A 13,094-nucleotide genomic window follows, 5' to 3' on the forward strand; every position below is an offset into this window, starting at 1 on the left:
CTCCCCCTGCTTGTGTTCCCTGTCTCGCTGTGTCTCTTTCAGACAAATAAAATCTTAAAAAAAAAAAAAAAATCCAATGGCAGGACCTAGATAATTTTCTTAATTCTTAATTTCTTAATTCTATCTTTTGGGTGTATATACTACATATGATCTGAACATTTCTATGCATTTACAATATATCTAAAAGGAAAAGAAAATGAAGGAAATGCCTAAGTTCAACTGGTTTGTAAAATGACTTTTCTGTACAAGTTATCCTAAAATCAGTACAGATTCTATATCCATTCATAAAAGTGAACATGAGAAATAAGACAATTTTCTGAAACATTCCATTAAACATTATCTTCTGATTTTATATGGCTCACTCATCATGGTAACAGAGATACCATTAAAAAACATTGCAACTGAGTGGCTCAGTTGCTTAAGCATCCAACTCATGATTTCAGCTCAGGATCATGGAATCGAGCTGGCGTGGGGCTCTGTGCTGGGCAAGGAGTCTGCTCGAGATTCTCTCCCTCTCCCTCTGCCTCTCCCCGCACTCACGCGTGTGCATGTGCACGTGCTCTCGCTCTCTCTCAAATAATACATAAATCTTTAAAAAAATTGTTTAGTAGGAAAAAACAAGTCCCTCAATTTCTGTGAGGGATGCACAAGTCTCAACTTTCCTAAGGGTAAATACTGTAAGAAAAAAAAAACGTATAACACAAATAGAAGAATGAAAGTCAAAGTTTAAGAAATAAGTGCATTGTGAAGATACTAAAATTGCACTAAATTATAATGAAAATACAAAAGAAAGTGGTCCATGGAAATTAGCATCCTAAAACACTTTATATTAACCTGCTACAGATTAACTGTTGACACATGCTACATTCAAAACATACCTGACGTCTGATTTCACCTAATTTCTTCCTCAAATCCTGTGTCTCATCTTCTAAATTAATACGGCAACGTGATGTAACCTCCAGTGAAGCCTCTGACATAGACTGTTTTTTTAGGGCATCAGCCAGTTCTAGCTGAAGGTGTCTCACGGCTACCTAATAAGACGTTTGTTACTGATTTTATAAATTATCTTACTATTAAGTTATGTTAATAATACGTAACTCGAACATATGTACTTTGAAAAATATCACCACATACAGGTGTGATCCTCCTGCCTGGTCAGTATTAGGTTACTTAGATAATTAATTCAGCCCCACTATCCATTCCTTGTTGATGAATCTGCAAAGCTTCCCAGCCTACTGAAGTCTCAAAAAGAAATGGGTATATAGGTGAGCCTAGCAGTGGTAAATTCAACATTATGAAATGTTTTCCCTCTTTTTTATTAGAGGCTTAAATTAATGTCAAAGTTCCTCACATATTCCATCCTCTGCTCAAATCCTTCCAAGAGATTACTATCTCAGAACAAAAGTGAAGTCATTCTAATGGGCTTCGAGGCCCTAGATAACCTGGCTTTCACCTCCCTCCCTGACCTCCATTCCTGCTACACAAGAATCCTGCCGCCCCCCATTAATCTGAAAATGGAGATCCAATGCCAAATTAATATATTACAGATACAATTCTCTTTGTATTGGACAAACTCATGCCCAAATGATAGTAATTGAGCTTTGAAAGAAGCAAATTATTTGTAAAATTGCCTTAAAAAATTATAAATAGCAGTGGGAAGATTAAATCAAACAGTTTTGCTAAAGCTCACCACAGTTGTCCCAAATTATAATTTAATGAAAAGTGCCTGCAAAGAGTTAAAAGGTCATAAGATACATGATTTCAGACTAAAAATTCAAATTTATATAAATAAAAATAAAATTATTCCAACCTAAGATGTATAAAAAGCTACCAAAGGAAAAGTACTGACATAGAGCATCTACACTTCAGTTCATGTGGGAAATCTGGAATAAACCGTCAAGTCCATCCACTTAATTGAATCTCAATTTCAAAATGCTCATTTCAGGTATGAACATTTCCATTTATCTATTCATCATGGTATTAAAATGTGGTGACAAAGATTAAAGTTATTATTTTAGCAGTATAAGACTAAATTATTAATATCAGCCTACTATCTATTAACAATTGATAACTTAACCTCTTAAACTTTCATAGACGACACAACAATTTTATTCAAATTAAAGCACCTCTCAAATCTTAATTTTTATTTACTGGATACAAGTTATGCTGAATTAGTGTCTCTATATTTTTTATATTCAACTAGATTCAAAATTCAGCCATAATCATTCAGGTCATGATCTCGGGGTCATGAGGTGGAGTTCTCTGATGTGGAGCCCTCTTGGGATTCTCTCTCCCTCTCCCTCTGCCCCACTCCCTTTCATGTGCAGGTGCACTCTTTCTCTCTAAAAATAATAATAATCAAATATTACTTGGAATTTTCTCTTAGAAAGCTTGAAAAATATTTATCTTTCTGGATACTTACTTCTCTTTCTGCTTTCTCCTTTTCATACTGATACATTCTTTCTTTTAAAAGATTACATTCATTGATTAACTCTTTATTTCTTTCTTCCAGCCAAAGACCTTGTTTTTCACTTTCAGCTTGAAGTTTTTTTATGATATCCTGAAACTGGTCTTGGATATTAATTACGACATTTTCTTTACTGGCAGCTTTGTTGTGAGCATCGTCTAGTTGCTGTTGAAGCAACATATTTTCACTTTGTAGTTGAGATAATCTCTCCTCTAAGGATTCCTGCTTTCCGTGTTCATTTTGATACATGTGTTTCATTTCCTTTTTCTGACACTGTGTTTGACTTAGGTCTCTTTGTACACATTCTAAAGCCAAAGTCTTTTCCCTGAGAGCATCTCTTGTGTGATGGAGCTCAATTTCTAGAGTATTGAATTTACTTTCAGCTTTAGAAAGGTTTTGAGAAAGAAGCTCATTGTTTTCTTTTAGGTTAGACACATCAAACTTCAGTTTGTCCTGCAGACGAAACCATTCATCTTCTGCTCTCTGGAAAGCAAGTTCTAGGTCTCTTTTTGATGCCTGACTTTGATCATAATCCTCTATAGCAGCAGCTAGTCTAGCTCGGTAAGATTCAACTTTTCTGTCCAGTCTGTCTTTGTTTTGCTTTTCATTCTCCAGTTTAGACTTTAGCATTGTATTCTCAGTGGTCAGAGCATTAATCTGTCCACTATATTCTAATATTGTTTTTGTTAATGTTTCCACCTTCAGTTTTATGATCTCTTGAAGACTGACATTCTTTTCTTTTATAATTTCAATGCCTTCACAATATTTCTTTTCCATGTCCTGGTTCTTATTGTTTATTGTGTCTCGATCCAGTCTTAGCATGGCAATTTCATCCTGCCACATGTGGGTTTTAGGCAACAGATCTTCTTCTTTTTCATGACTATTAGAAATCTAAGTAAAACAAAAGAGACTTTTAGCTGGAATTCAATAAAATGACATTATCATGATTTTCTCTGAAATTAAAGAATAACCTATGTTTATACAATGAATAGGTTGCAGTTGGTGGATATCCCAACTGGAAAAAAATAAAGTTGGGTCCAAACCTCAAACTTTAGACCAGCATAAATTCCCACAGGTTCAAAAATTTAATTGAAGACAGTGAATGCATGAAAGGAAAAAAGAAACCAAGACAAAATTTTTAAGAATCTCAGAACTGGAAAGGTCTTTCTCTGATTTACAACAAACCCAGAAAGCCTGAAATAAAAGATTAATAAATCTGATTACACTAAAAACTGAATTTACAGTCTGATATCTAACACAGCTCCCCCACAATAAAATCCCTAGCTCTGCATTTATTTTGACAGATTAAATTTCCTAAAATTCTTTTTTCCTGACAATATTCCATAGAAATTCTACTTTTCTAACGTTTCTATAGTCAGTTATAAGAATTACACCTACTGATAACTGACAAATCTAAGCACTATACTATAAACACTTCTACATACATCAGTGAACTTTTTGGTGATGACAATTCTAGAATGGAGAGCTTAAAAACATTAAGTGAGCTGCAGGACTTTCCCCGGGTCTTCTTACTTCACTACTAGTGCTCTTACACCAAACCGCAGCTCTTCTCTAGTGTAAATCATAAATACAAAAGAAGCCTTATGTTTCAAAATACTGATGGTAAATAAGGTAAAATTTATACAGCTCTTAGAAAAATCATGAGATTATTTGCTGCTGCAATAAATTTTATTTCCTCTTCATGATGTTTAAAATGTTTAAAATAGGGGAAAATACACTGAGCTATTTTAGGAGGAATACAACCCTCATCAATACGTTATCATTAGCATAGGATTGTTTCAAAAGCGCTTTGGATACTACTTGGAGCAAATGGCTACTTTTCTCAAAAGTAGAGACTAAATCCAAAATAAAGTCTCTGAACAGGCTACACTCTTCCTCCTGTTCATCACTGGCAGTGTTAAGCTAACTTCTCTTTCAATACAGAGGTGATGAAGTAACTGCCAAAAATTGAAACATATGTTGTTAGTAGCAATAGTTTTGAGCATATGGAAAGCTCATCAATTCTTATGGAAAATAATAAAAGCCTCTCCTTTGGATGAGGACATTATGAACGTCACTATTTGACTCTTGCAGACAAACGCATTTAAATTAAGGATATTACTTTATCCACTGGACCAAAAATGTCACCACCCCCTTGGCCCCCCCAAATACATACACACACACACATATGCTTTAAAAATCCTCTATGCTTTCCATGATCTACGGTGTTGGTTTTTAAAATATATATATGCATACATGGAGAAAAAATAATTTTAGAAAATAAAATGTATATATATACAAATACATACACATATGTACTTAAAAATAACTAAAGAAAATACCCCAGAATTCATTCTGTTATTAGCCACTTCCATCTCTGTTTGTTTGCAAAGGTGATTCTTTAGGATTCCATCTTGTAATACTCTGGCATTCTGTTCTTGAGAAAGTTGTAACTTAGCATCATTTCGCTCTTCTACAACCTAGAGACATGTTTTCATTAGGATTTTGGATCACACCATTAAAAAAAAGTCAAAAGCTTAAGAGAACTTAAAAAAAATGTTCAAAAGTAGTAGCCTTTTTAAATACAAGGATTTTTATCCTGCCTGAATAACTCAAATTTTAATTTGAATGACAGCTAAATTTGTCATAAAGTAAAAGTACAAGAAGATATAGAATGTGAAATAAAATTTCTTTACAAAACATTGAACTAGTTCCATCATAGTCTCAAGGCGATTTAGCCTGTATTTTAACATTAAAAATCCAAAACTGGGGTGCCTGAGTGGCTCAGTTGGTTAAGTGTCCTACCTTTGCTTTTGGCTCAGGTCATGGTCTCAGGGTTGTAAGATCCAACCCCGAGTCGGGCTCTTCATTCAGCGCACAGTCTGCTTGAGCTTCTTATTCTTTTCCCTCCCTCTCCCTCCCCCTTTACTCCTTCCCTTGCTCATGCTCTCTCTCTAAAAATAAATAAAATCTTAAAAAAGAAAAGCCAACATTCACATTTATCTCAATTTACCTTCTATCCCTTCATTCAGGAAATATATAGAGAGCATATAGGAGAAGCCAAGAATCCCAATAAGTTAATAATTTTAGCTAAAAATATTATAGTTCCTATTAGGATAAAATTAAAGTTTTTATCTATTTTATACCTAAATAATATACATTAAATCAAGGGGATATTATAAATAATATTGATCGAAATAGGCAATTTTTATCAAAGATTTACCTGATCCAAATTATTTCTTACAGTCCTCAATTCCACATCTAGTGTTCCAAGAGAAAGTTCAAGTTGTTGTTTCATTTCGATTTCTTTATTATACTGCTCTTCTTTTTCTCTGAATTGCTCCCTCATTTTTTCATATAATATATCAGCATTTCTTCTTTTTTCTTTTTCACGTTTTAAGGTAAATCTGCAAATAAATGTGCTTATTTTAAAATGTTTTGTAAGCGATAAAAAGTTCATTTTATGATCTGGTTCCACATACCTTGGTTTATTAGCCAAATGAAATTTCTATGTTCTCAATTTTTTTCCTTTCTCGGGCTCATGTTTAATTTCTCACTTCAATCTCTTCCAAAAGATATATACAGTTGAAAAGAAGCAATGAGAAAGCATTACGCAGCTTAGTAATAAGTTTTAGTACTAACTCTGGTAGATATTGTAGAGAAAGGAATTTTGAAATTATTCAAGAAAGTGAGAATTAAAAATTATCATTTTTCCCATATAGTCATAATCACTCCTCCTCCATTAGAACAGATAATTGAGTTACTAATTAAAAAGAGAAGTTGCTCTTTATAAAAAAGTTTATAAATTCACTAGAAGTACATTTCTATTTCCCAAAACATCACAGGTACCTCCAAAAATAATTTGCAGTATAAGACAGCATCTGCAGATGTCATTTACACAACATACACCTGCAGATTACTGTGATCCAGGACTAGGCTGGGGAGTCGAATATCTGTTGCCCTATACATTTTATGTTTCTTCTGCAATACTCTCAATTTACCTTGTTGATTATTATTCATTTTTTTTAAGATTTTATTTATTTATTTGACAGAGAGAGAGAGCACAAGCAGAGGGAGCAGCAGGCAGAGGGAGAAGTAGGCTCCCTGCCGAGCAGAGATCTGGAGATGGGGCTCGATCCCAGGACCCTGGGATCATGACCTGAGCCAAAGGCAGACCCTTAACCAACAGAGCCACCCAGGCGCCCCTATTATCCATTTTATAAATCATTTGAAAACCCCTTTTAGAACAACACAGGATCCACATTAAGTAAACAATAAAGAGTCGTACGTGCTTACAGCATAGACTTTTGGATTAATTTTATAAGAGAGAGATTGAAAAAACTGAGCAGTAATCATTTTCCATCTTACTTTTTAATCGCTGCGTATGTTTAAAACTGAATAAATTTTAAAAAGTTTTCCTGTCTTGAGAAAAATGGCCATTTCATACTCTGTTGATGGGCATAGAAATTAATATAAACTTCCCTGAGAACAGTTTAAAAATAGGATCAAAGACCTTCTTTAAAAATTTTTATACTTTAAGCAAACAATACTATATTGAAGAATTTATTCCAAGTAACCAGAATTGTAGAAACAGATTTATATAAAGGATATTCCTTACAGCATTAATTAAAGTATAGAAAAATGGAAAATAACCAAAATTCAATTTGTTAAACAAGGAGGATTCCATATGGTGGACTTCTATATGGTCATTAAAATTATGATATGGAATATACATTAAATTATCAGTAGAAGTATTCACTGTCAAGAACTTGCTGAATTATTTTGAAGAATCTCATACTTCACACTACTAAAGAAGTTGTCTTCCCTAGAAAAATTCCATAGGGTAAGGTAGCAATTATAACACTTCTCCTACACATCTGTATTACAAAAGTAAGTAGTTCAAGGGGCACCTGGCTGGCTCACTTGGTAGAGCATGCAACTCTTGACCTCGTAGCTGTGAGTTCAAGCCCCACACTGGGTGTGGAGCCTATTAAAAAAAAAAAAAGGTAAATAGTTCAAATATTTCCTTAAAACCAAGATGTCATACCTCAAACGGCCAAGTTCTTGTTCCCACTTCACTTTTTGATGCTCCAACTGCGATTTCAATTCTTTTGTTTCTGATAGCTCCTTTTGTAGTCCATTAACCTTATTTTCCATTTTTTTATTTTTTCTTTTAAGTTGTTTTACTAATCTTTTATACGAAAGAATCACATCCTGGATTTTTAGTAAAGTAGCAGAATCTACATCAGAGAAAAAAACAAGAACAAATAAAACATATAGGGCGCCTAGGTGGCTCAGTTGGTTAAGCATCCAACTCTTGGTTTCGGCACCGGTCGTAATCTCAGAATCCTGGGATCGAGCCCCGCATCGGGCTCCACACTCAGCATGGGGTCTGCTTGAGATTCTTTCCCCCCTTCCCCTCTGTTCTTCTCTCCCACCCCCCCGCTCATACTCTCTCTCTCTCTCTCTCTCTCAAATAAATTAAATCTTTAAAAAAAAGAAATAAAATATATGAGTATTTTTTGCATATGACGGACTATGTGTTTTCCCATTCACTCACTCACGCATTAAACAAATATATATTGAATGACTTCAATATAAAAGATATTTTAGAGGTGCCTGGGTGGCTCAGTCAGTTAAGTGTCTGCCTTCAGCTCAAGTCATGATCTCAGGGTCCTGGGATCAAGCCCCGTGTCAGACTCCCTGCTTACTGGGGAGTCTGCTTCTCCCTCTGCCCTGCCCCTTCCCCCGCTCGTGCCCTCTCACTCTCCTTCTCTCAAATAAATGAATACAATCTTTAAAAAAGGAAAGAAAAAATGACCAAAACCTTTCTAAATAATGAAAACTATCATCCCACAGATCCAGAACGATCTGGCTAGGAGAGAAGAAATGGAAGTAAGCTATCATACTTTTCTTAAACTACTATGATGTGGTATAACATTACTCAAAGGTGGACTGTGATGCTTAAGTCATATACTTTAAACCCTAATCACTAAAATAGCACAACTAAAGAGTTATAGCTAGAGTAAGCAAAATACACACATACGCATACTCACATAAATAAAACTAAATCATAAAAATTACTTGATTAATCTAAAAGAAAGCAGAAAAAGGAGAGAATAGGAGCAAAAAGCAGAAAGGACAGATGGAAGTCAAACGATATGATGACAGATTCAAATCCACCACATCAATAATCACATTAAATGAAAATGGTCCAAAAGCCTCAAGGAAAAGGCAGACTGTCAAAATGGATGAAAAAGGAAGACCCAACTATATGCCACCCATTAAAAAAATACACCTTAAGTGTAAAGACACAAATTTTTTAAAAGGCCAGAAATATGACAGACCACACTAACAACTTGACAAAAGAAGGCTGAGCCTGAGTGGCTATACTAATACCAGACAAAATAGATTTCATGGCAAAACACATTAGCAGCAATAAATAAGGTCATTTTATAATGATAGAAGGGTCAATTAAAAGAAGCATAACAAACCTAAATGTTTATGCATCTATTAATAGGTTCAAAATACATAAAGCAAAAATCGATAGCATTACAGAGAAACAGGCAAATTCACAATTATAGTCTGAGATTTCAATAGGCAGAAAATCAGCAAGGATATAGTAGACTGGAACACCACCATGCTTCTCAGCTATCCATGGAACACTTACCAAAGGAGACTATATTTTGGGTCATAAAATAAATTGTAATAAAAGGAGCAAGTCAAAAGGACTGAAGTCATGAAAGTGTGCTCTGTGACCACAAACTAATTAACACACATCTAAATAACCCCTAGGTCAGGGCACCTGGGTGGCTCAATTGATTAAGCATCTGCCTTCAGCTCAGGTCATGATCTCAGGGTCCTGGGATCAAGCCCTACATTTGGCTCCCTGCTCAGAGGGGAGGCTGCTTCCCCTCCAGCTCATGCTCTCTCTCTCTCTTTCTCTCTCTCTCTCACACACACACATAAATAAAATCTTTAAATAACCCCGGGTCAAAGAAGTAATGACAAAAGAAATTAGAAAGTATTCTGAATTGAATACACATATTAGAATTTCTGAAATCCTGCTATAGTAGCACTCATATGAACATTTACAGCACTGAATGTATATATTAAAAAAGAAGAAAAGTCTCAAATTGATGACCTTTGCCTCCACCTTAAGAAATCAGTAAATTAGTAGTTAAAGTTTGATAACCTTTGGTTATGTAGAAAATCTGACAGAATTTTTTAAAAAGCTACTAGAACTAATAAATGAACTCATCAAGTTTGGAGGATACAGAATCATTATACAAAAATCAACTGTATTTCTACATATTAGCAATAGACAAAAATTAAAATTTAAGAATTAAAAATTAATTTTAATTATTAATTAAAAAATTGAAACTGTATTGAAAAATAAAAAATAACCACAGGTAATAACATAAAAGATAGAAAGACTTATACACTAAAAACTACAAAAGATTACGAGTCGTTTTTTTTTTGAGAAAATGACAAACTGATTCTAAAATTCATGTGGAAAAAATAAATAAATAAATACAATTCATGTTCTGGAAACACAAAGGATCTAGAATAGAATACCAAAGAACCCTGAAAAAGAACAAAACTGGAGGACTAACACTAACCACCTGAATTCAAAAATCATCATACACTGGTAGTAATTAAAACAGCATGATATTGACATAAAGAAGGCCCAAGAGATCAATGGGACAGTCCATAAATAAGCCCACACACATATGGTCAAGTGGTCCTGACAAAGACACAATGGCAGGAAGTGGAGAAAACATAGCCTTTTCAACAAATGGTGCTGGAAAAACTGGATATTCATATGCAAAAAGAATGAACCTGGATCCATACTATGCATCATAAATAAAAAAAAGAATAGAGAATGGGGGCGCCTGGGTGTCTCAGTTGGCTGAGTGTCTGCCTTGGCTCAGGTCATGCTCCCAGGGTCCTGGGATCGAGCCCCATGTCCAGCTCTCTGCTCAGCGGGGACCCTGCTTTTCTTTCTCCCTCAGGCTGCCATTCCCCCTGCTCATGTTCTCTGTCAAATAAATAAATAAAATATTAAAAAAGAATACAAAATGATGACACGGATCACATGGATCACAGATCTACATGTAAGACCTAAAACTATAAAACTTTGTTTTTAAACTACGAAACTTCTAAAAGAAAGCATGAGAGAAAACCTCTGACTTTGTGCTAGGCAAAGATTTCTTAGATAGGAACACCGAAAGCAAAAATCCGTAGAACAAATGGATAAACCGGATTTCATCAAAAAGAAAAACTGCTCTTCAAAAGACACTGTGGAAAGAATGAAAAGTCACAGATTGGGAGAAAATAGAGGTGAGGGGCGCCTGGGTGGCTCGGTCATTAAATGTCTGCATTCAGCTCAGGTCATTATCCCGGGGTCCTGGGATCGAGCCCCGCATCGGGCTTCCTGCTCAGTGGAGAGTCTGCTTCTCCCTCTCCCACTCCCCCTGCCTGTGTTCCCTCTCTAGCTGTCTCTCTGTCAAATTAATAAATAAAATCTTTAAAAAATATATAGGTGATAAAGGAACTATATCTAGAATATACAAAGAATTCTCAAAACTCAACAAATAAGAAAACAACCTAATTTTTAAAATGACAAAGGATTTGGATAGTTCAAAGCAGATATACAGATGGCAAATAAGCACATGAAAATATGCTCAACATTACCAGTTATTAGGGAAATGTATATTAAAACCATAATGATATATATATTACATACCCATCAGAATGGCTGAGATTTAAAAAACTGACAATACTAAGTGTTCATGAATATACAGGGAGAAATTAGAACTCTCATACACTGCTGGTGGGAATGGAAAATGGTACAACTACTTTAGAAAACAATTTGGCAGTTTCATGATAAGGGAATATAAAGAGACATGAGACTTACGGGTGATAGATATGTCAACTGCCTGAATTACGGTTATGTTTTCATAGGCATATACATATGTCAAAACTATCAAAGTATACACTTCCTATATGTGCAGTTTACCTAACTAAAGCTGTTGGGGGAAAAAAAAGCTCTATTATAGGAAAAAACATCGAAAACAGTGGCTGAGACACAGATGGAAAGAAGGATCTGAAACAGGGGTGCCTGGGTGGCTCAGTTGTTAAGCGTCTGCCTTCGGCTCAGGTCATGATCCCAGAGTCCTGGGATCGAGGCCCGCATCCGGCTCCCTGCTCCGCGGGGAGCCTGCTTCTCCCTCTCCCACTGCCCCTGCTTGTGTTTCCTCTCTCGCTGTGTCTCTCTCTGTCAAATAAATAAAATCTTTAAAAAAAAATTAAAAAAAAAAAGAAGGATATGAAACAATACAAGATGAAGCTAGAGTACTGCGGTCTTTCACCTTAGAGCAATGAGAAGTAATAGCTAAGCTTTAAGCAAGGGGGTAATGTGATGAAACATGAATTTTTAAAAATTATGATAACTACGGTTGCAGTGGAGACCAAGATTCTGGGAGGTGGAATGACAGGGAAAACAGTCCTGAGGTTATTTCAGTATTCTAGGAGAAAAATAATGGTAACCCGACCTTGGGTGAAGGCACAGACGAGAAGCGGAGTTAACAACACATCAGGTGTGCCATTCCCATGACAAAACATAGAGTGGAAATTATAGCCCTTTGGCTGAGAGTATTCAACAATTCTCTGTTTTCATATAAAACGTATTTCTGAGATGAGTACCGCATGAGTGTTGTGTGGTACAGCACTATACAAGATGTGCACGTATTACTACGGTGATATACGTACAAAGGCTTTATATTGATACAATGGTCCTACCTTTACAATCCTTGCCAACTTGTGCAGGTAGCGACACGCAACTCATATAATTAGAGCAAGGCAACTTGGAACCCTCTGAAGCTGTTCCAGATGACTCAGTTAAGTCAAGGTCATCCATAAAATTCATTTGCTTTTTGACCTACAAATAAAAAATACTATTTCAAAATGTCCCCCAAATATTCATAAAATATACCAAGTGTAGAGAGATGATCAATACCCATCTTTTTATAAGAGCAAAAACACAGGTACTTTTTAAAAGAACTGATTTTTATCAAAATGACCTTTATCAATAATTAGTACTTCTGAATAACTTTTTCACAATAAATGTCTATACAACAAAGGAAGATTTTCTATTTTTTCACTATACCTTTCCTAAAGTAATTTCTTACCATGGAATAACATTTCTAATAAGTATTATTTATCAAAGTAATATAAGAAAGTGAAAATTAAAAAATTCATAAATGAAATAAAATTATATATATATTTTTTACCTCTTTCTTTTCATGAGATGTTTTCTTTGCAGGTCTAAGAAAAAAAAAAACAATTCATATCAGGCAAGTATTAAATACTTAAAATACAAAGAATATCTAAATCATAGCTAAACAATATTATTAATAATATTAACAAAGCATTAAATTTAGATAAAATGGACAAAAAGCAAAGGAAAATCATAATGTTACTTGCATTATTTGATACGAAGAAATACACCACATTTTTTGTTGTCATTTTCAATAAAAACAAGCTTTTATTGGCTCTAAAAACTATTTGGAAAGTGCAAGTTGAGTTCTTATATGAAAGAAACCCTTTTTTAATAATCATGATA

The 13,094-nt window shown here is 34.7% G+C and overlaps 1 protein-coding gene across 2 annotated transcripts in view; it reads right to left on the reverse strand.

Moving 5' to 3' along the window:
* LOC148163649 (ankyrin repeat domain-containing protein 26-like) overlaps window positions 1-13,094 on the reverse strand; it is an 89,829-nt gene that overhangs the window by 28,385 nt on the left and 48,350 nt on the right. For both annotated transcript variants that reach the window (XM_088025469.1, XM_088025468.1), the window contains exons 14-20: window positions 12,763-12,796; window positions 12,272-12,410; window positions 7,515-7,707; window positions 5,691-5,874; window positions 4,810-4,947; window positions 2,423-3,358; window positions 879-1,031 (exon numbers count right to left, since the gene is read on the reverse strand). In XM_088025469.1, coding sequence (XP_087881595.1) covers window positions 879-1,031; window positions 2,423-3,358; window positions 4,810-4,947; window positions 5,691-5,874; window positions 7,515-7,707; window positions 12,272-12,410; window positions 12,763-12,796 — 1,777 coding nt within the window. The remainder of the gene's footprint in view (window positions 1-878; window positions 1,032-2,422; window positions 3,359-4,809; window positions 4,948-5,690; window positions 5,875-7,514; window positions 7,708-12,271; window positions 12,411-12,762; window positions 12,797-13,094) is intronic.

Source organism: Eumetopias jubatus, unplaced genomic scaffold (assembly GCF_037043125.1).
Source record: "Eumetopias jubatus isolate StellerSeaLion01/CBP00866 unplaced genomic scaffold, mEumJub1_p1.0 scaffold_8, whole genome shotgun sequence".
Classification (NCBI taxonomy): Eukaryota; Metazoa; Chordata; class Mammalia; order Carnivora; family Otariidae; genus Eumetopias; species Eumetopias jubatus.